At 35.6% G+C, this 23,372-nt stretch overlaps 1 protein-coding gene across 2 annotated transcripts in view; it reads right to left on the bottom strand.

Moving 5' to 3' along the window:
- LOC120080503 (protein SWEETIE) overlaps positions 1–12,763 on the bottom strand; it is a 74,867-nt gene extending 62,104 nt beyond the window's left edge. The window contains exons 1-11 of one of the 2 annotated variants that reach the window (XM_039035176.1): positions 12,406–12,763; positions 9,811–10,018; positions 8,917–9,023; positions 7,912–8,148; positions 4,987–5,076; positions 4,791–4,878; positions 4,059–4,123; positions 3,514–3,618; positions 2,240–2,329; positions 2,023–2,103; positions 852–920 (exon numbers count right to left, since the gene is read on the bottom strand). In XM_039035176.1, coding sequence (XP_038891104.1) covers positions 852–920; positions 2,023–2,103; positions 2,240–2,329; positions 3,514–3,618; positions 4,059–4,123; positions 4,791–4,878; positions 4,987–5,076; positions 7,912–8,148; positions 8,917–9,023; positions 9,811–10,018; positions 12,406–12,570 — 1,305 coding nt within the window. In that variant the 5' untranslated portion in view covers positions 12,571–12,763. The remainder of the gene's footprint in view (positions 1–851; positions 921–2,022; positions 2,104–2,239; positions 2,330–3,513; positions 3,619–4,058; positions 4,124–4,790; positions 4,879–4,986; positions 5,077–7,911; positions 8,149–8,916; positions 9,024–9,810; positions 10,019–12,405) is intronic. The other variant, XM_039035175.1, reaches the window with a different exon arrangement.
- Between the last annotated feature and the right edge of the window lie 10,609 nt (positions 12,764–23,372).

Genomic DNA, 23,372 nt, shown 5'->3' with positions numbered 1-23,372 from the left:
TGATGTAATTTAGATTTCTATAGCCTAGTTCTATATTTTGTTCGGTTGCAACATTTAGATTGTATTGCTTCATTAGACTACTCTTATTTTAGCCTTTGTTGGATATGATGAGGGTGCTATGGGGGTGTCAACCTAGTTGAGATGCCCGAGTACACCTACTGATCCTTTGGTTTCCTGATTGATTTCCTTGTATTTTGTTTGTATCTTGAGCATCAGTCTCTTTTCATCATTTCAATAAAAAGATAAGTTTCCTTCCGCCGCGAGTGGGGGAGAACATTATCTTTTATCCAACCAAAAAAGAACAAGAAGAATGCCTTGCAGTATCAGGTGCAGTTGCCTAATAATATTTAGGGATAATGAAAGCTAAATAATGATTATACTGTAAAATAGCCAAATCATAAATGGCACAACAGTGTGTTCTAAAGAGAAATTCAAAGAATCAGCTTAAAAAGGTGTAATCAGAACTAAAAGTTTCTGTCAAATGACGCAATGTTATAGTATACATGAGTAGATATAGGAGTTTATTAGTCTTTTGTCTTTTACTGCCATTTTATAATTCTTAGTTTAGGGTTTTCATGTATTGAATGCCTATATATATTGAACTCTAATGTATGGATGTAGTGGATTCTTCAGTATTTTGGTCTCACAATGACACAAACCAGCGTAGCTTACTGCACAAGAGTTATCTAAACTAAGCCAATATCATAGAAGTTTCGGCAAAATCAAGGAGAGAAAAATAGGTGTAGCATGAAGGTTATTCCACGATCACTAAGCAAATAAATAATTTAAATCAGGTAAGCATAGAAACAGGATGTTCAGACTGGAAACTACAAACAAAATATAGAACTTACAAGTTGTGAAGAATGAGAAACTGCAGCAACAACTGTGTTGTCAAGTACTTCCTTAAACTCGGACGGGACCTACATATAAATAATCAAGCAATGTCTGACCAACTTCTCATTCGGCACAAGTAAAGTCCTAATTCATGATATGCAAAAGGCATGGAGTTTGTTTCTTTTGACCATTAGCCTCTTTTCATTTCATTAATGAAAAGTTCTATCACTTGTGGAGAAAGAAGAAAAAAGAGGGATAAGTGCACGGTAAGGGTGCGTCTGGCCCACTGAGTGGAGTTAATAAATCCAAGGTTAATATGTTGGAGTTGATGAGTTAGTGTTTGGGGTGTGAAGTTGTAAGATAGAGTTCCTCACTAAGTGTAAAAAGTAGATTAAGTGGGGAAGATGGAGTTACTCAATAAATGTGAAAAGTAAAGATAGAGGAGAAGATGGAGTTTTTCGATAAATGTGAAAAGTAAAAAAAAAATTGGGAAGATGGAGTTACTTGATAAATGTGCAACTTCAATAGTGCCTACTATTGAAGTTGAGTTGTTTACACCAACTTAAGAAGGCGGGCCAAACGGCCCCTAAAAGTAGAAGTGTAAACTAAAACTGGCAAATCTGTGATAAGGCTCAAATCTATTTTCTTTTCTAAAGATACAAACTTTTCATTGATAGAGGCTAAAGCTCAAACTCCATAAAAGAGTGGAAGTAAAAACATAACAGAATGCATATCAAATTAAGTAAATAAAAAAGCCAAGATTATCAATCAAGATTCAAATGCTAGGATGGATAAACAAAGCAGCCGAGTTGAGTCAAATGTCTTGCACAGACTGCTTGGATAAAGAAAACCATGAGGAAGCCTTTAAACGAGCAGATTCAAAGCAATCTAGCCCAAGGAGATGCTTGTCTTGGAAAACTCTTTGATTTGGCTCAAATCATGTTTTCTTTGTAGGAAACAATTTCATAAATAATATGAAATCGCAAAGAGGGGATGAGAGCAAAGCCCCACCCAAAGAAAAATTACAAACAAAGTGCTCCTTCAACTAGCGCAAATAGTATATAAATAAAGCCGTTGGAATGGCCATAAAACTTACACCCTTATCAGTACGAAATAATTTCACTGAAAGTCATTTCTCCTTTTCTTTCATTAAAAAATTAATCCTTCAAAAATACAATTGTACCTTACCTCTCCCAGAGTTTTCAGAGTATAAGACAAAGTACGCAAACAAGCAATCTTCATTGAAGGGCTAGCATCTTCGGATTGCAGCTGTCAAATTTCCAGAAAATTGTCCCATTAAAAATATAATTACACATAACCAATATGATATTTGGTCTAGACGAGAAGTTCGAACTACTCTGCAGTCAGCACCAAAACTAAACTATATTCAAATAAATTTTGCAACCTGCTTTCCAAGAAAAACCAAGAAGTTCCTTTGGGTGGGTTCTGTCATCTGATCAGTAATGCCAACCCTAAGAATATAGAGCACACAAGCCTACAGCAAACAGAAATAAAAGAAGTCAGTGACGTAGACAAAATGGAGGAAGGTTCTCTATTAATGAATCTGGTAAGTTGAATAATCCAAAAGAAATTTTACTTATAAGAAGAAGCTAAGCTGGTAAACCCAAAAGGTAACCGGTAAACTATGAAGTATGAACTAAAGTTACTGTCTAACTGAAACACCAAAAACAAATACCGAGAATAAGACTACTGAAACAAGACTAGATGAACTCATCATAATTCCATCCAGAAATAAAACTTCTCTCGAGTTTAAGAAGCTAACTGAAAACCATATAGAGCTTGAGAATAATGAAAATCAGGAACGTTGAAGATGGGATGTATCCAACTAGTAGGTGGAAGATCGACCTGATAGCCATTAGCACCTCGATACGTACACAGGGGCAGAGGGGGGACAGGGGCAGAGGCTTTTGCGAACTCGCATCTCCAGAGAATGTGATCCAAGTTTTCCTCTGCCTTTTGACAGAGGATACAACAAAACGAGCCAACTTCCCTAATGAAGGCATCTTCTACACAAAGTGGTCCAAAGTACTAACTCTTCCATGTAAGACCTGCCAAGAAAAGAACTTAACTTTCCTGGGGATCTTTAATTTAGCTCAATGGTAATTGGCGTGACCTTCCACTCAAGAGGTTGAAGTTTTGATCTCTAATTCCCACAATTATTGTACTTAAAAGCGCAAAGAAGACCAATTCACCTAAGGGAGAAGGATCCATAAGCCTACGAAAGAAAGAGTTACACAAGAATCCTTCCAAAAGATCGAGACTCCACACCCTAAAATCATTCCTCCCCTGTCTAAAAACAACCGACTCAATCAAGGACAACAACGAGGCCACACCATCACTTCCCTATCGGACAAAGGGTGACGGAACCAAAACAAAAAGGAGAAGAAACTTCCTAACAAAACTAAGAAGTCCGGTACAACGCATTTTTAAAGGACGAGAGGTGAAAAAGACACGATATGACGGATGTTCTACTGAGACCTCAAATTTTCGTTGTCCTCATTGGAGTAGTAAATTGATTTCTCTGATAAATTGTTGATGTTCATTACCAAAGGAAAAAAAAAAATTAGGGGAGAGAACTTCCACCTGGGCATACGACGTAGCCAAGGTCTAAAAGTAATAATTATGGATATTATATATAAAATAAAGTTTGGCAATTACCAATGCATGGGCATCTACAGAAGTATCAGCACGAAGTACTTCCATAACCTGCAGCGCAAAGTCTTGGAGTCCGGTATCTGGATGTAAATATCTGAGACGAATGGCCTACAAGACATTTTATGGTGTAAATAGATCCATAAAATATATGTAAGTATAATTGACAAATACATCAAATCTATAGTCAAAATTCAACATAGAAGAGGAAGTAAAACCAACATTATCAGTGCAAAATAAGACAGCAAAGAAATTCAACTCAAACCTACACTGAAGGGAAATCTAGATTCATGGTAAAACATCTTAAAAAGAGCAACAAATTATACTACATGAAAAGGCGCAAGATATGAAAACATGGGTGAAAAGTTAAATGAAGACATTGAAGAGTATACTTGAATAAGATTTAACATAAAGCTTCCAAACATCTAAGAATTTAATTATTATGAAATAGTCTTCCAAAACCACAACATTCAAAAGCTATAATATCTCAAACAGAAGCGAAGGGAACAAAGGAAAAAGATCTACTACAATAGATAATAGAAAGCACAAACCTGCAAAAAGAACACCCAAGATAATGTAAGGCTAACACGAATTTCCTTCAACCTTGGTCCATTTGCTGCAACATGACTCATTATGCAAAACAGGCAATTAAGTATATTCATCTACTCAATGGGCAAAATTAGAAAGAAAAACAACCATCGACTATAAAGAGAAGAAATACTTGCAAGTGTGAAATGGGTCCTTCCAAAAGATGATAAAAAATTAATTTGGGAACTTAGTCATGGGTGCCCCAAACTGATGTTTTACAGAGTAGGGCTCCATGGCATTTTACTTCGCCAAATTGGTGTGTCCTTTGCCAAACAGACCACAGGAACGCTTTTTTAATATATATCCATCAAACTTCCTTTTCTTTAGTGAAAGGATGACCCATGATGATCGTTTCAAGCAAAAAGAATAGTGTCATTTGAGAAGAAAACGTGCTGCCTGAAAGCCAAGAGGAACTTCTTCCACTAGTTTTGAGCAAATTGGCAATTTCTGAAAGGGTGCATCATGGATTCATGGTCTCCACAATATTTTTTAATTTAGCAAAGGACACACCACTTTTGCAGAGGAAACAATCCATGGGGATTTCATGATTAAGATTTCCACCTTATTAACTCAATGATATTATTTCTATTCTGAGAAGAAAAATAGACTTACTATTCTAATTTTCATGGACCTCAACATGGAAAGTAATAAATAACAAGCAAGCCACACAACATATAAATAAGTAACCCCCATACCTTTACTGAATGGCAAAGATAGATGCCGATGTAAACCGCCTTCTAGTTTCTTTGCTGGAGGGAATGGACCTTTTCCCCTTGGTTGAACCTAGTAGGACATAAACTTAATTAAATCTTTAAAGACAATAATAGTTACACATACGAGATAAATTGGTCAGAAACAGCAAGATTATTACATAACAAATAACTTATGTACCTGAGCTTCAGGATTCATTCCAAGTGCCAGTAACAAACCCAAAGCTTCAGCAAATGCATCCCGAACAGATGAAATTGGATCCTCCAGGGCCTGTTTGATTCAACCGGATCATTTGGGAAGATAATTAGAACATTGTAGATGTGGAAGATTGGAAGATACTGGCAGTATATATTCTAGAAGACAGAGAACTTTTCATTGATGGTGGACAAGTTACCATAAAGGAGTAAACAAACCCTATTTAAAAATAAATAAATAAATAAAACTTAAAGGGTTATTTTGGGGTTCCAATTTGGAACGAGTTGAGTGGGCTTAAATGTTTGGGGAATGTATTAAGAAAATGGGAGGGGTAAGGGTTGTTTTAACCCCCATATTGCTACAGTAGCACTATCTACTACTCAATATTTTAAAATAATCAATTCACCCTCCCTCCAATGTTTCCAATTACTCCCTTGCGGGCGGCCAACTCCAGCGAAGACCACCTCTGACGACTAGCTCTGACAACTACCTCCTGTGGCCAACTCTGGCAATCGCCTCTAGCGACCAACTTCAACAATCAGTTTAATAATCTTCTTTTATAGTAATTTGACATTAATATAAACACTTTGAGTGTATTTAAAATCAAACAAACTTATGTATAAACACTTTTGAGAAAATGTAATCAAATGCATGAGTGTTCTTATTTCAAAATTTTTTATAAAAAGTATTTAAATGAAAAACACTTTTTGTGTTTCGGCTCCCTACCCATTAGCTCCTTGGGAAATCCTTTTGTCGCTCCGTGGGCCAAAGCAACAACTTCCCCAACTGCCTCCTTACCAGACCTTAACCTTCAAGTTGGCTAGGCCACAATCAGCTTCCCTTTAATACCTTGGAAAACCAGACTTAACTTCATCCTCTCCATCAATTTCCTTTCTGAGCCTCTGAATTCTTTCCCTTTGTTCTTTGTCGAGGGCCAACCTTTGGCCAATCAGCTACTAATGAGGGCCCAACCGCGATACTAGGCCCACCTTTCTGCAACCGACCTACCTCCTTTCTCTTCAAGTTTCCCATTGAGCCCCTTTCCCGAGACAACTGACACAGCTGCTGAAAAGAGAACAAACTCAGTCGTACTTTCCCTAATTTCCTTGGGAGACTCGCCGAGCCACCGGAGGCTCTTCCTCACACCTCCCACCAACGAAAAATCTGATCGGAAAGGAGAAGTCTTCATAGTTGACAAAGCACATCACCTGAATAAAGTCGTTCTCATTCCCTAGCTTGAAAATATACATCCTCCTCCCACAAAGCTCCCTGATCTAAAACTTCCATGGCTTCCTCCTCAGCTAGACCACCACACCATAGAGCCAGCTCGGAGAAAAAGCTATTAGATCTTAAAAACGGAGGAACGTCCAGGACTGTAACCCACCCCCTTGCGAAAGCCACCTGTCTACCTTCTGCAACCACACGAAAATCCCACTCTAAGTCTACTATACCTTCTGAAAGAAGAGTTGATCCACGAGCCATAAAATCTTTAACCATCTCCTAACTGTCACAAAGGAAAACAGCCAGATTAGAGCAAAATGGTCGAAGCTAGAATGTTGATTTCCTCCCTCAATCAACAACTTACTAACCAACTCCCGGCTTACCTCATTATTTGATCTCTCAAACAACACCGCTATAGAATAGTCAAAGGCAAATTTGCAGTAACACAAAAGTAACAACCGATTCCTTTTCCTTGCATCTTCCCAACAGCAACTCGGGTAACAATTCTCTCTTTGGCTCTCTCACTTTCACTAGCCCCTATGAAGTTCAACGGGTCTTTGGGCAGATGCTAGTTGCTAAAGGACTCTTTTGAGGGTGGAGAGGGTAAGAGATTCAATAACTCATCAACTAAGAGCCTCCACCCTCTTCTGTGAAAACCTTCTGCGATGAAAATACGAGCTTTCCTTCCTTTGAAGGATTCTAACGAGACCAGAGCCAATACACCTCCTAAGTTAGAGAGTACTTGAAAGAAAATGATTGCTCCGTTTAAACGTCGTCTTCTCCAAAACCCTTTCGATTTCCGCGAATCTAGCACTGCTTGCAAGCAATCCCGCAACCAGGCTGCTACTTCAAGCTCCAACTCCAATTTACTCACCTTCAAGCCTCGACGCTCCTCAATAGAAACCCTCCTACCAATCCCACACTTGCACAGGACAAAGATTTCCTATCGACTACTACCTTCCCCATAGAAACTCACATTCAGAAAGACCTCAAAAGGGGGAGTCTATGAAAGAAGCTCAACACTACCGGAAATTGAGGAGGTTGGTCCGAGAAGAGGTCTGCCATTCAACCTCCCAAAAGTAACAAACAGGGGAGTTCATAAAAAAAGCACAACACTAACCGGCAACAAAGAAAATGTATAAGATGTGGTGTGCCATACAACCTTCCAAAAATAACAAAACTCTTTACTAGTCGCTTTGAAAATTCTATTGTTGGTTTCTATTCAAATTATGTAAAGTATAGCTCTTATAGTAGTACTCTTCCAAATAATCCCAGCTTTTCCTTTAGCCACCTACCTAATAGATTATCCAGGAGCACTATCTAGAGCTCTTTGCAGACAGCCATGCATACAAAAATAACTGTAGCATGTGTACCAGCTTTGTTGCAGCTAATGAGCATCCATAACAACTTTATCTAATAGTTAAAGAAATTCTTCTTGAAGTTTATTGGAAATATAATCACTAAAAAAAAAATACCACACTTTTCATTAGGAGAATGAAAAATGACTAGTACTCCATGACACAATGTTAACAAAGAAAACATAACATATCTAAACAGTCCTATCCCCTTTTTAACTAACCTATGGAGTTTCCTCTATTGTTTTCTGTAAATGAAAAACCACAGTATTGATGCTGTCATAATCAGTAAAAACAAAGAACAAACATATGACGACAAGAATAAAATGACTACCTTAACACAAAAGGAGGCTGAATTATCAAGTTCTCCAATCCCCAACCCCGGTCCTCCAATGTTGGCAAATGCCTTCAGACATCTCGCTGCTGCTATTCTAACAATGAATGATTTATCACCAATTCCCACACGAGTAATCAGACGAAATGCTTCAGTGTATGCTGAAGCAGCTGCAGTACCCCCTGATCCTTCTAAAGCATTCTGAAGCAAACGCAGAGCTTCTAGTCTCACAAAATCCTGATATTTGGCACACAGATAATCCTTAAGCAATAAATAACTAAACATAAACAAAATGGGAGATACTTCGACGAAAAACAGACCATTTTTGAGTTTTCATTAGAAACAAACAAAAAGACAGCCTCACAACTCTCATAGTCCCAAAAAAACAAACAAACAAAAAAAAAGGGAGTGTGATCCTTGGACTAAATTCAAAAGTCAACGGAAGTGAACAAAATTATTCCAAAAACTACTAAAAAGAGGCTCCTTGGTGCCTTCCAATTCAACGTAAACAAAAATTCAATGTGGCATTTGAAAACAATAGAGACAAATAGAACGGTTGTCTGTGTTATAACTAATTAAAGGAAGAAGCCCAAAAGTTAAGGAAATCCCCAATTATTACTCCTAAATTGCTTTATGAAGCAAGACAAAATCAATAATTAATATTATGGTGTGTCCAGACCAATGTACACCAAGAAGTTCCTTGCAAGTCTACAATGTTTAAGCATGTACGCAATGAAAACACAGCACCTGACAGCTTCAACTCTACAAAATTTGATGAATTTATGTGGAAAGGGAAAATTACGAGAGACAAGTACTCATACATCCCAAAAAGAAAAAGTTTACAAAAAATAATTAATAAATAAATAAAAGAAAAAGAGTTCAAGCTCCAACATAATCAAGTTAAACGAATACAAAACAGGCTCGCTGTAATTATAAGCACAAGTTTGTGAGAATACTAGAAAAATATCACGTTAAAGACAGGTGACAATGGGAATCAATGGGAACCTCATTAAATCTGATAAGCTTGGCAGCAATAATGGTTGTCTCAAGCAAACCAGAAGTGATTCTTCTCCCAAAGTGCTGATATAATTCTCCCAAACATTGGGCAATGCCTATAAAGATAAGATGTAATAAAACATGACATGCTATGTAAAGAAAGAGTTAAGAATCTCTAAAGATATGAAGCATAAATCTGGCACGGCTTGGGGGCATTCCCATGGAAAACTCTTAAGTACAAGATTAGAGGAAATTTTCTTTCAAGGAAATGAAATGATTAAGAAGCCCAAATCCATGAAGAAATTTGCTATTATGTCTACTCTGAAATATAAATCTTTATAAGAATGATAATACAAATATATCTCTTTGAGAATAGATAAAACCGAAATAAAAGGACATACAAGATTAACGGATCAAAATTTCAAAGAATATATAATTATATTAATTTGAACTCTTCAGCAGAGAATAATAGCCATCAAATAAGGTAGTCTGAAGATAGTTAGGTGAAACTGCATTCTTCTGAAGATAGTTAGGTGAAACTGCATTCTTTCCTTTAAAATAAGTTTTTATTAAGAAATTAAAAGAATTAAACAAAACAAAACAAACTTTTTGATAAAAATTAAATTTTTACAAAGCTTCAACTGAACAAAATATAGCATAAACTACTCTAAAAAAACAAAACAAAAAAAAATCGCAAGGCACCAACCCTTCCAAAAGGCAAGAAATACAGGTACTAAATAACATTTTTGATGAAGAAAAAAATACATAATTAAGGAGAGAGTTTCTCTTTTTATTTTATGCAACACTTTCTACCGTAAAACGTACACTCGAACATGTGCACATGAAACACACTCCTATTGGTGATTATCTAAGATTAATCAAGTTCAAGCTTCCGTAACAAACCAGCAATCTTATGAGGTTCGTTCCTTTTCCCATCAGACAGAAACCCTTGAAGACTACTAACACGTGAATATACTGAAATTGTATCTCCCTTGGATATAATTCTTGCCATTACTACTGATGCGAGATGACGCACTGGTCGTCTGGCACCAAGACTGAGTAGAGAATAGAGTGCTTCCTCGCATTTTCTTTGCCACAACAGTATAGATTCCTGAAATTTGTAATGTTCATTTCAAAAATTAAATAATCGCCCTTGCCAAATAGAATAAAATTATTTATATATTTATTTATTTCAAAACACAACACACACACACTCACACTCCAGACATTTTAATTCTGAAATGTTAGGATATAACTTAACAGACATAAAAAATGTTTGAACAGTGTCATTTCCAGTTAAGGAATATACTGTAATGTTAGCATATGACTTGACAGAGAGACTAAAAATGTTCAAATTGAACCGTTTCCAGATTAAAGAAGATACTGTAGCAGTGTAGCTATGAAAGCACTCTTATGTTAACTATGGAAAAACTCTCTTGTATCATTAGCTTGGAAATGGCACTAAACTTAATTGAATTGCACTATTGGAGGAATTTATAGGGTCTGTTTAAAGTAGTTCAGTGCGCTGAAGTTAATCTTATCACATAATTATCCACCAAACTTGCATGCTTTGGAACTTTAATCAAACTGAAAAAAGAGCTGCTTGTTAGGATATGATTTTCTGTGCTTTTCTCTCGTTTTATTCATTGTATCTTTTATCTTTTTACCATTCCTTTCATGTAATTTGCTAACCATTGTAAGCAAGATATGGCTGTATCTTCTTCTTTAAAGATCTATGAAGGTCAATGATCACTGTGCTTTGTATCAAGCATTGCTCTCATTTTCTATGATTGTCCCCTTTATTCTCACCAGAGATTTTCATACAGTAGCCTACTGGTCTCATCGGTTCTAATTATCCTAATCATGTGATTCTCCTTTGCAAGGCTCTCTACGGTTTTAAGCAAAGTCCTAGAGCCTGATTCGGCCGGCTTTTCTTGATGTCAAAGCTGATTCATCTATGTTTATCCTCAAGGATGGTGGTTCTGTTGTTGTCTTACTCATATATGCCGATGATATTATTGTTACTAGGAGCAATTCTTCTCTTGTTCAGTAGTTTATTACAGATTTAAATCAATATTTATATCTAAAAGACCTTGGTAATCTATCCTTTTTTTTCTGTGTAAGTTGTCCATGATGGAAACTCTATGCATTTGTCAAATACATTAATGATCTTCTAACCCAGGAAAACTTTAGTGGTTTCCCTTACACGATGGAGAGTCTTTGGCAAATGGAACCGAATACCTCAACTTGGTGGGCATTTAGCAGTATTGTACCCTTACTCGGCTTTAGATTTGTTTCAATGAACTTTGTCATTTCCTCCATGTTCCAATGACTACACATCTACATGTTTTTGGTTCTATCTTGATTTCATGGTGTTCTTCAAAACAAAATATGCTGTCTCGTTCAAGCACAGTTGAAGGGTCGTGGAATGTCCAATGTTGCTACTGAATTAATGTGGGTCTAATCTATTATGTTTGAGATTCACATGCGTAATCTTCCTCCTCCACTTTTGCTTTGTAAATAATTTTAGTGCTACTTATTTGGCTGCTAACCCTATGATCTAGTTGAACCAAACACATTGAAATTGACCACCATTTCATTCGCCAAGAGATAGTTCACAAGCAGCTTTGTGACAAATTTGTTCCATTTGTTCATTGGCTAACTCGTGTTATGACTAAAGCGCTTCCTTCTCCTTAATTCCATAGTCTAAAAGTTAAGCTCGTGATGGTTAGATCACTTGCAGGGGATGTTTGGGATATTATTCAACGTGCTTTTTCTCTCACTTTACTTTACTCATTGTATCTTTTATCTTTGTACTCTTATCTGTTATATACTATCCATTGTAAGCAATACGTGTGACTGTATTTTCTTCTTTAAATATCTACGGAGGTCCTTGTGCTCTGTGCTTTTCTGTGACGGTCTCCTTTATTCTCCAAGTCGTACAATGCTGAATAACAATTACATGACGGGAGCTATATAACCCTCGTTAGCACGGAAGCAAATTAAAACTTCATAGCCACATACCAAATGAAGACAAATATTCCCACCCGTGGACAATCCAAGATGGAAACAATGATGAAAAGAGCAGAAACATATGCCGATATGGTGTAATACCAAATACTAGATTTGAATGAAATGAATCTCTACCTCTAAATGAGGGGAGATGGTCTTTATTTATAGGGAAAAACGAAGTATAAGTTCTGTATTTATAACAGAATTACAAACAAAGCTAACAATTTAAAACAACAAACAACTAATTAACTAACTAACTATCCTTCGATGCTAAAGCTTCTTACAACGTCACAATAAAACTGACTACACAGAATAATTCCATATCCGATATCAAATTCATCGAAATCGGCGTAACATCGCAGAATTCAATATCGTGTCTTGTTAATATAAAAGTTGGCAGTTCAAAACCAGTAGAACATGTTCGAAAGAGGACAAGATGGATGCTAATTAGCTAAATGAAAATGCAGCGAAATTAAAAGAGTGGACCTTGGGCTCTTCGTCGATGGCGGAAATGAGATCGGATAGAAGATCGAAGCAGAGAAGGGGATCCGGAGGTTGTTGAGCAGCGGAGGCGACAATGGATTCTAGCTGAGCTACCAAGACACCAAAACGAGAGAGAGGCACATTCTCTCTCACGTAAGTCTTCACCATTGTAGAGTGCGAGCAGAAATCGAGAAGAAGTGAGCAGCTACAGTGTGCAGAGTGGCAATTCTACGTCGATTGAAGCCGGTGAATCGGTGTCATTTGAAGGTCGATCGTTTGCCGATCGCTCTGTTTTTTCACTTTTTTTTTTTCTTTTCTTTTTTTTCTTTTTTCTTTATTTTGTTAAAATGCTTTTTTCGTAAATCAAATTTGTTAAAATGGCCCAAGCTAAAATGTCCTGCTATGGACAATTATACCCTACCTTCCTCAATAAATTAGGTCCATCTTGATCTTACCGTTGAAGAGGCTGAAAGGGGTAAAACAATTATTACTTCTACCTAAATTGTAAATTTTGGCACTACTAGTAATGACCTTGTACTGACGTCACATCCCTTGTAGATTACGAATGATGCCCATCTCGCTCTCTCGCTCTTTGTTCTTTACTCTCGATCTGTGTGATGATTTGATTATTGGTGTATGACTCATTTGGCAATTTCACGAAATCATTTGTTCCACCTTTAAATCAACAATACCCTAAACATGCATTTATGCAAATATTTTCTTTAAACCTTGAGAACTAGAATAGTTCATTTCAATGGTGTTTCTTGAATGACGTTATCTTGAATGGTGTTTTCTTGAACAGCCTTCCTTGGACGACATTTTTTTGGAGCGGCGTATTTTCAAATAGGTACACAAAGAACATTACATACTTGTATCTGCTATTGACAGTTTATTACATTCTAAACAAAGAGCAAGAGTGGGTGAAAGGACAAGACAGTGAACAAGGGAAGTGGGAGCGAGAGAAAGCGCGAGAGACATCGGGAGAAAATGAGATCAAAAGCGAGAGCGAGATTGAGAGGGGTGTGGTTATAACCATAACGAGATAGCGATAGATGAAGCACAAGATAGAGAACAAGAGCAAGACAAATAAAGAAAGTGTGTATTAGACTGATATTCTCTTGCTTGTACAACGTTTGATTGATATTTTATTGCTTGTAGGATGACAAATAAATTCCTACTCGTTCTATTTGAAGGTGACTAGAATGGGAACCAAAGTTCATATATTGGAGGTAAGTTGACAAAAATTGTATTGCCTATTACATTAAAGTACGAATAACTTAAATTTGACACATATGAGGTTACAAATTCAGTTTTTCAAACTTTGACGTCATAAAGAGGGTTAAATATAAGCTGGACTATGAAGCCCCTCCACAGTACATAAGGAATGATGGTGATGTTTGTTTTCTTCTTTTTTTTAGATAATCTTTGTAGAGTCTATTTGTAATGCTAAAATCGAAGCATGAAGAAAATGGGAATATAGGGTTTGACAATGTGATTTGTGATCATACGATTGTAGATAGAAAATTCGACGAATCATTTGAGATTGATTGACGAGAGGATGATGTTCCATTATATGAGAATTCTATACCATCAACATTATCACTGGACAACGACAACACAATCCATGGGGCTTGTAAAGGAGCAGCTCGATGTAATCATCGGTGGGGTCGTAATGATTCATGGGACCCACAAATAGCAACTGGGTTAATGTAAATCTCGTGCTTACAAGGAAGCATTAAAGATGGAGCATACATGTATAATGTTTAAGATAGAGCTTCGAAGATTATGTGTATTTCGAGTACATGTTTATGGCATTAGGGCCTTATATTAAAGGTTTTGCAAGTTGCCAGCCTGTGATTTGTTAGGGTCGATGCCCTAAATCTCGTGGATCTTGTATTTTGTAACTGTAATGTACAACCAAATTTATTTATTTAATAAAATATGAGATATTTTATTCCACATTTAGTAGCATTAACCTACAAACCACTAAACTAACATCCAAGGTTATCTTCTATAACTTAAACATGTATGTAGAGACATACAGGTGGATCATGTTTAAGTGATAATCTAAATGGTCTGTAGTAGATGGATAAGACTGAGTACCTTATCCTGGTGACACTACGAATACGACTCGATTTGTAGATGTTACAATTGTTGTAAAGTGCTACAAATGATCTGATCCTAATAACTCATATGGAGACATATGAGCGAAGGTATTCTATACAAAGAAGTTTGTATAAGACCAAACTACGAAATGACTAGTCTCATTATATAACACTGTTAATAATAGAGACTTACATCTTACTAGGATGACCATAGGTGACATGACCTGAATCCTGAGTGAGTTATGAACTCTTGCCTATGAAGGCGGTCCATTTATTTGTATGGGTGAGAGTGGCTAGATCGTCGAATCAATAAGTCTATCATTTTGGGGATTCTTCTAATTTGAGAGTTGAGAACACAACTATACAAGACAGAAATGACTTGGAAGTTGAACTAGGCAAATATTTTATAAGCATGCAATAAGTGATCAAGTTTGCTAAAGAGTTTAATGAATAAGATCAATATTGTTAAATATTCAATATAAGCATTATTTTTTAGCAAATTAACAAAGAACTTAGCTGAAAATTGATTAGTCGAATTTTACTAAGTTAATAAACCCAAAAGGTAGAACACTAGTGGGAGGAAAAAGATGTATATGATATGTCATTTTTTCACCCACGCTCTCCCTAAAAGTCCACAGGGCGAGATTCATACTTGGACTCGTGGTGTTCTAGGCGCACCTTCTCTTAGGAAGGTATTTACATAGGTCAATATCAAGGTGAATGGAAAAAGTGTTTATAGTAAGTGGGAGAATGACGTGTGACGACATATCCTACAGTCTTCTCCATTAGTTTGTAATGTTCTTTCATGCTCGGTCTCGTGGTGCCCTGGGCGCACCATCCCTTAGGAATGTATTTGCATGGATGAAAAGAATTACAAACTTCATAAATGGATAAGGTCGCTATAATCAATTGTTCCAATCATGTTCTTCCCCAAGGCATACTGGTTAGCGCAAGGTTATAGGGTTGAAAATGAAGGGTTACACTTACGATGAAGCATCAAGTCAGTTAATGCCAAATGGATGGTAATTGAATATTATGTGAATGAGTAGCTATTATGGGATAATATTTATTTGAGAGTGTCTTGCTTCAGTGATATGAATAACTATACACCATGAGGTGGCATTTATTTCAAATCACTGAATGTATCATTGTAGAATAAATGATGTTGGGTTCATTATTAGTTGTTCTTGCTAAACTTATTGGATTAAAATGAAAAATGATTTTTTTGCACAAGTGTCTAATATAAGTAATTTATGTTGTTTCAACATGTCTAGCTTAATCGTTACTTTTCTTGGCGCCAAAAAATTAACTGGATAAAATTAAACAACATGGAAAAAAACGATGAATACAGTTTTGGTAATGGATGATCTCAAATTCGATCTCACGGAGGAATGTCCTCCAATCTCCTATGCCCAACGCATCATGAAGTATTCATGATGCTTATGAAAGATGAACCAAGGCAAATGACAAGGCAAAGGTCTATATTTTGGCAGGCTTATCTAAAGTCTTGTCCAAAAAGCATAAGACCATGATCACTGCACGCTAGACCATGGTCTCATTACGTGACATGTTTAGAAAACATTCCTCACAAGACATGCATGATGCTCGTACGTTCATCTTCGTTGCATGGATGACAAAAGGATCGTTTGTTAGGGAACGTGTCTTTAGCACGATGAACCATTTCAACATCACTGAAAGAGCTCTATCATGCAATCTCTACTGTATAGATTTTTGCAATTCTATAGCAATTGTATTATGAACAAAATTGACTATAATCTCACCATCCTTCTTAACGAGCTACAAACTTTTGAGTATTTGATGAAAGCCAAGAGAAACAATGGGGAGGCAAATGTTGCTTTCTCCAAAAAGAAAAAGTTCAACAGATGTTCAACCTCTGGAACTAAATCAATGCCTTCATCTTCATCTAGTGTGAAGAAATAAAAAAAGAAGAAGTGTGGAAAGGGGAATAAAGCCACCACTGTTGTTGCTGTCCAAAGGAGCAAGAAGATCAAGGTTGTAAAAGGAACTTGTTTCCATTACAACCAAGATGGTTGTTGGAAAAGGAATTGCCTAAAATGCTTGACCGAGAAAAAGAAGGAAAAATAAGGTAAATGTGATTTACTGTTCTAGAAGCGTGTTTAGTGGAAAATGTTAATCATGCCTGGATACTTAATTCAAAAGCCATTAACCACGTTTGTACTACTTTGCAGGAAACTAGTTTCTGGAGACAGCTGGTAGTTGGAGTGATGACTCTAGGGGTTGAAACAGGAAAGATCATCTCAACAATTGTAGTTAGAAGTCTGAAGTTGTTTTTTAATCAAAGTTTATATTGCTAGACAATGTTTACTATGTTCCTAGTTTCAAAGGAACTTAATTTTAGTTTCATGTTTCTTGGAACAATTATTTTATGTGTCTTTTATCTGAAACATTTATTTTGAAATATGGTATTGATATTTTTTATGCAACAAACAAAAGAAATTTATATGTACTAATACCATTAGTATACAAAATGCTCCACAATATTGAAATGTTCAATACTGCAACCACTAAAATTAAGAAAAGAAAAATCTCTCCTAAAGAAAATACTTATCTTTGGCATTTAAGACTAGGTCACATTAACCTTTGTAAGATTGAGGGGTTAGTTAAGAACGGACTTCTAAACGAGTTAGAAGAAAATTCTTTACCTGTATGTGAATATTGTCTAGAAGGAAAAATTATAAAACGACCTTTTACTGGAAAAGGTTATAGAGCCAAAGAACCTTTGGAGCTTATACACTCAGACCTTTATGGTCTGATGAGTGTAAAAGTTAAAGGAGTGTTTGAATATTTTGTCACTTTTATGGATGATTATTTAAGATATATACATGTTTACCTGATGCAACATAAGTCTGACATACTTGAAAAGTTCAAAAAGTATAAGGCTGAAGTTGAAATTTAGGTAAAAAGATTAAAACGCTTTGGTCAGATCGAGATGGAGAGTACATGGATATTGAATTCTAGAACTTTTTGATAGAACATGGAATCATATCTCAACTCTCAGCACCTAGTACACCTTGACAAAACGGTGTATCAGAAATGAGAAATAAAATTCTGTTGAACATGGTTCGCTCTATGATGAGTTATGTTTCTCTACCTATCTCGTTCTGGAGTTATGCGGCGGAGACTGCAGCTTACCTCTTAAACCAGGTTCCACCAAAGAGTGTTATCAGAACACCTTTTGAATTATGGAGATGTCATAAAAGTTAGTTTACGACATCTCAGGATTTGAGGATGTCCAACATGTGTGCTTGTAGCAAATCCATAGAAATTTGAACCACGTTCAAGATTATGCTTATTTGTAGGTTATTCTAAAGAAATGAGAGGTGACTTGTTCTTTGATCTAAAAGAAAACAAAGTATTTATATCAACAAATGCTACTTTCCTAGAAGAAAACTACATTAGAGAACATAAGCTAGGGGGTCAAATCGTATTAAATGAAATTTTCAAAAAAATTATTGAAACTTCGACATGAGTTTTAAAGAGGTGAGCACTTCAATGAGAGTTGTTGATGCTGCTTCATCTAGTAAAACACATAATTCTCAACTGTTGAGAGAATCTCGATGTAGTGGGAGGATTGTAACCCAACTTACTCGCTATTTGGGTTTAAAAGAAACTTAAATCACCATATTAGATGATAAGGTTGAGGATCCATCGTCTTACAAGAAGACAATGGTTAATGTTGAAAAGGATAAATAGATCAAAGTCATGGATCAATAAATAGAGTCTATGCATTCCAATTATGTTTGGAAACTCGTAGATCAATCTGATGTAGTAAAACCCATAGGTTGCAAGTGGATCTACAAGAGGAAATTGAGTGTATATGGAAAGGTGCAAACCTTTAAGGCTATACTAGTAGCAAAAGGTTATATCCAGATTGAAGGAGTGGACTATAAGATTCTTTCTCACCTGTTGCTATGATTAAGTATCTGAATTCTCTTGTCCATTCCTATGTATTATGACTATGAGATATGACAAATGAATGTTAATACTGCCTTTTGTAATGGTAATCTTAACGAAACCATCTACATGACCCAACCAAAGGGATTCATTGAACAAGGTCAAGAGAAAAAAGTTTGCAAGCTTAATCGATTCATTTATGGATCGAAACAAACATCTCGATCTTGGAATAGAAGGTTTGATACTGCAGTTAAATCTTATGGCTTTGACAAAATATTGATGAGTATTGTGTTACAAGAAAATCATCAACAATTCAGTAGCTTTTCTTGTGTTGTATGTGGACAATATCCTATTCATTGTGAATGAAGTAGTTTACCTGACTACCACTAAAGAATGGCTAGCTGCTCAATTCCAAATGAAAGATTTGGGTGAAGCATAACTTGTTTCAGGGATCCAAATTATAAGGGATCGAAAGAAGAAATCACTAGCCTTGTCTCAGACATTCTATATTGACAAAGTGCTTGTCAGATATTCGATGAAAAATTCCAATAAGGGTTTGTTACCTTTCATGCATGAAATTATCTTGTTTAAGGAACAATGTCCTAAGACACCTCGAGAGGTCGTGGAGATGAGACATTCCTTATGCATTTGCAGTGGGTAGCATGATGTATGTCATGTTGTGTAAACCCGACATCTATCATGTAGTGGAAGTAGTCAATAGATATCAATTCAATCCAGGATTCGATCACTAGACGACAGTTAAAGTTATTCCTAAGTATCTTGGGAGAACAAGAAACTATATGCTCGTGTATGGGACTAAGGATTTGATCCTTACAAGAAATAATGACTATGATTTTCAGACCGATAAGGATTCAAGGAACAAGATAAGTGTTCACTCTGAATGGAGGACCTATAGCATGGCGCAACATTAAGCAAGGTTGTATTACATATTCCACCATGAAGGTTGAGTATGTAGCTACCTGCTAAGCTACTAAAGAAGTCGTTTGGCTTAGAAAATTTCTCAGAGATTTGGAAGTTGCTTCAGCCCTTGCCCATCACACTTAATTATGATAACAGTGGTGTTGTGAAAAACTCCAAGCCTCGTTAAGTATCATCTTATTAGAGAGATTGTGCAACAAGGCGATGTGATCGTCACAAAGATTGCCTTGAAGTACAATATTGTTGATCCATTTACAAAGGCTCTTACAACTAAAGTATTGTTGGGTTTTATGTCCTAAAAACTCGCAATTGTAAAATAATAAACATCTTCTATATCAATATACTTGTTATTGATCTCATAAATTGTATGAAAGTCTAAATCTAATAAACTAAGATCCAGGACTATTGTATAAGTACTTGAACTTTATGTGGAGATAAAAATGGATCAGGTTCGAGTAAATAGTCAAAATGATCTATGGTACATGAATGAGGTTAGGTACCTTATTTTGGTAACACCATTGGATGCGGCCTACTTTGTAGTTGCTACAAAGAGTTGTAAAGTGTTACATACGATGTGATCTTAATTCGTACATGTTATGACATGAGGAGTGGGGGCATCCTACGCAATGAGTTTGCATAAGAGCAGGACCAAGAAATAAGTCACTCTTACTTTATAACGTTGTGTACTATTTAAGACTGACTATTTCACCTAGATGACCTAGGTAACTCGATCTTAATCATGAGTTAACTATGGACTTTTGTTTATTGGAGATTGCCCTTAGATTTGCATAGTTAAGGGTTGACTCAATAGCGCCGACTCAATAAGACTCCCTTTCAGGAGTAAGATCGGATAGATAGTTGAGGACATAGGGTGCAAGACAGAGTTTATGCCTACCCGATTTAAGGATAGGAGAAAGGTTGTTCTCTCAAGTACTGAATCCAGGTCTTGAACAAGGGGTCCCACTCTTTCACTGGGCTGAGAGAGTTTGATTTAGTGATTGGATCACAAACCAGTCGTTCATTAGAGGATCAGTAGAGACTTGAGGAATAAAACGTAATCTCAGGGGTAAAACAGATATTTGACCCAACCGTTATTACGAACAACCTGTGAAGGGTTGACTTGCTGATTATGGTTAAATTATGTGGACATAATATATCTATAGTGAGGGGAATGCAACTATGGGCTTTAATGGAGTAACCCATTAGTTAATGAATGAGGATTCTTTGGTCTAATGAGTTTAGTCAATTAATCTCGGATTGTTGGAGCCCATGATCTATAGGTCTGCGAGGTCCCCCTACTAGCTCGTAACGGACTAGCTCTAGAATAGCATGATAAGTTAATTTTGAATAGTTCAAATTAGAATTAAGGGATTAGTAATTGTATGAGATATAATTACGTGTTTAATTTAAGAATTAAACATAGAGAAATTTATGTATATATATTTAAATATATAAAGATGAATATTTGTTAAAATTAATTTAATATTTGATATTAAATTAAATAAGTTTTATTTAATAATTAATTTATGAAGTTCATTATTTTTCCTTTTTTAAAATCAAAATAGTTTTTTTAAAAAATCAAAATTTGATTTTATGATAAAATTGAAAAGAGAAAAAAACAACAACAAAACACAAATGGAAAAAAGGGATTTTCCATCATCCATCTTTGTAGTTGCTCATACATGAAGCATTTGCTTTGGCTTTGTCTTCTCCAAGCATGAGCTGCAACTCATACAACTCACTCTTTTGCATGTTGATTTGCAATATAGTGAAGAGATTGGAGTAAAAAATGGGCATGCAATCTATAGAGATTTTGAGAGAAAATTTGGTTTGAAGAAAGAGTTCTTCAGCTGGTTTTCTGCCGTGAGCATTTCTCCTTCTACCCTTGATTCAAGCTTGTTTTGAGTCCCACAGCTCAATCTAGAGCACCAAGAGAATAGTGAGGAAGATCTTGTGGCGGTCTACAACAAGATTTGGAGAAGACAGCAACTGGTGAAGGAGCTTTGAAGAAGTTTTACGAGAGGTATGTCTTGAAACTCACTTGTTTTTGCAAAAACATGCTTTATATCTTGCCAAAATTAGTAGATTTTAGTGCTTAGATTATCTTTGTGCTTCCGCTACTGTTGATACAATCCTACAAGTATTTGAAGGTCACCTAAAGGGTATGGGTCTATGAGATATGAGTCACTTGAGCTAGGGCAAGTGGGAGATTTTATTGGGTATATTGTATGCCCTAGTTTATTATATTGTATATTGATACTTTAGAGCCTGTTTGGTTTGCAATCCAGATTTTGTTTTATGTTTTCAGATTTATTGAATTCAATTCATATGTGTTTAGCAGACAATCCGAATTATGTTTCTAAAGTTAAAAGCTAGTCCATATGGTTTTAAAAATTAGATTTTAGTCCTTGCGGTTTGATAAAACTTCACATATAATCTTCATGGTTTGTTAAATATTTTAAATAATCAATTATTTATGAAGCTTTTATCAAACCATATGGGGTGAATTCAAATTAATCATAAGACTTAAATTTTAACTATTCCAAACTGCAGGGGCAAAATTTTCAATTTATCGTATAAATTATATACTATTACATAATAATAATTTTACAATTTTTTTTAACATAAAATATGTTCATAAATAAATTAATAATAGTTTATTTATCAAGTAATATTTAATGGATAACTACAACTACTTTGCAGTTATTTAAATCGGAATTCAATTTATGAATTTTATTACCAAACACATACCTAAAAATATGAAATACAACACTGTTTTCATTTAATCCCTTGTTTTTCAGATTATCTGCCAAACAGACTCTTACTTTCCCACTCGTCTTTCATCGTATGTTGATACATTCTACTGGCTTTGGACAAGTGGGAGATTGTTGGGATTGATGTCCTAAATCTAGTGTATCTCGTGGTTTGTAGTTTTGTTAACACAACTTATTTATCTAATAAAACCAGAGGTATTTTATTCAACATTTAGACAACATTAATTCAATCCAATAAACTAAGATCCAAGGTTATATGATGTCATTTAAACAGTATGTGATTGACATGTAGGTGGTTCATGTTCAAGTAATAATCTAAAAGGTCTGCAATAAATGGATGAAGATTAGGTGCCTTATCCTGGTAACACTGCGGATACGACCCACTTTATAATTGTTACGTGAGATGTAAGTGTTACAAAAAATATGAACCATATTGTTCATGTAGAGTCATATGAGTGAGGGTATCCTTGTATAAATGAATTTATAAATAGACCAGACAACAAGATAATTAGTTTCTCTTTGTAACATCATTACTTGAAAAAATTAATATTTCACTAAAATGACCATGGAAGACGTGACCTTAATCTTGAGTGAGTTATGAAATTCTGTTTATGACGGCAATCATTTGATCTATATGAGTGAGAGTGGCCATGATAGCCCACTCAATAAGCCTACCATTTGGAGGATTTTTCTGATTAGGGAGTTGGGAACACAGTTACACAAGATGAAATTCACTCATTTCCATTCCTCAAGAAAGTAGATAAATTGCTCATTTAATAGTTGGTTTCAGGTCTTGAACAATAAGGTCTCAACCTCTCACTCCAAAAAGGTGTTAATTTATAGTTGGACTATAAACTGTTTGTCCGTTAGAGAAATCAATGGTACTTAAGAAGTTAGGTGTAATTGCAGGGGTAAAACGGTATTTTGACCCAGTTGTAGTTATGAACATTTGTGAAGAGTCGTCACTCTGTTGATTGGTTATATCCATGGGCACATAAATATATATACAATACGAATAATGCAGCTATCGATCTTTAGTGAAGTGATCGGTAGTTAATGAATATCGATTAATTGGATTAAAGGACTTTAATCAATTAATCTCATATTATTGGAGCTTTTAACTTGTAGGTTCATAAGGTCCTTTGTTAACTCACTAAAGGATAATAATGAGGAATGATTTAAATTGTTCAAATCAAATGATAAAATTTTATATTAA

Source organism: Benincasa hispida, chromosome 6, assembly GCF_009727055.1.
Source record: "Benincasa hispida cultivar B227 chromosome 6, ASM972705v1, whole genome shotgun sequence".
Lineage (NCBI taxonomy): Eukaryota > Viridiplantae > Streptophyta > Magnoliopsida > Cucurbitales > Cucurbitaceae > Benincasa > Benincasa hispida.
The sequence above is the reverse complement of the archived record's forward strand: the minus strand, read 5'-3'. Positions and strand labels throughout refer to the sequence as shown.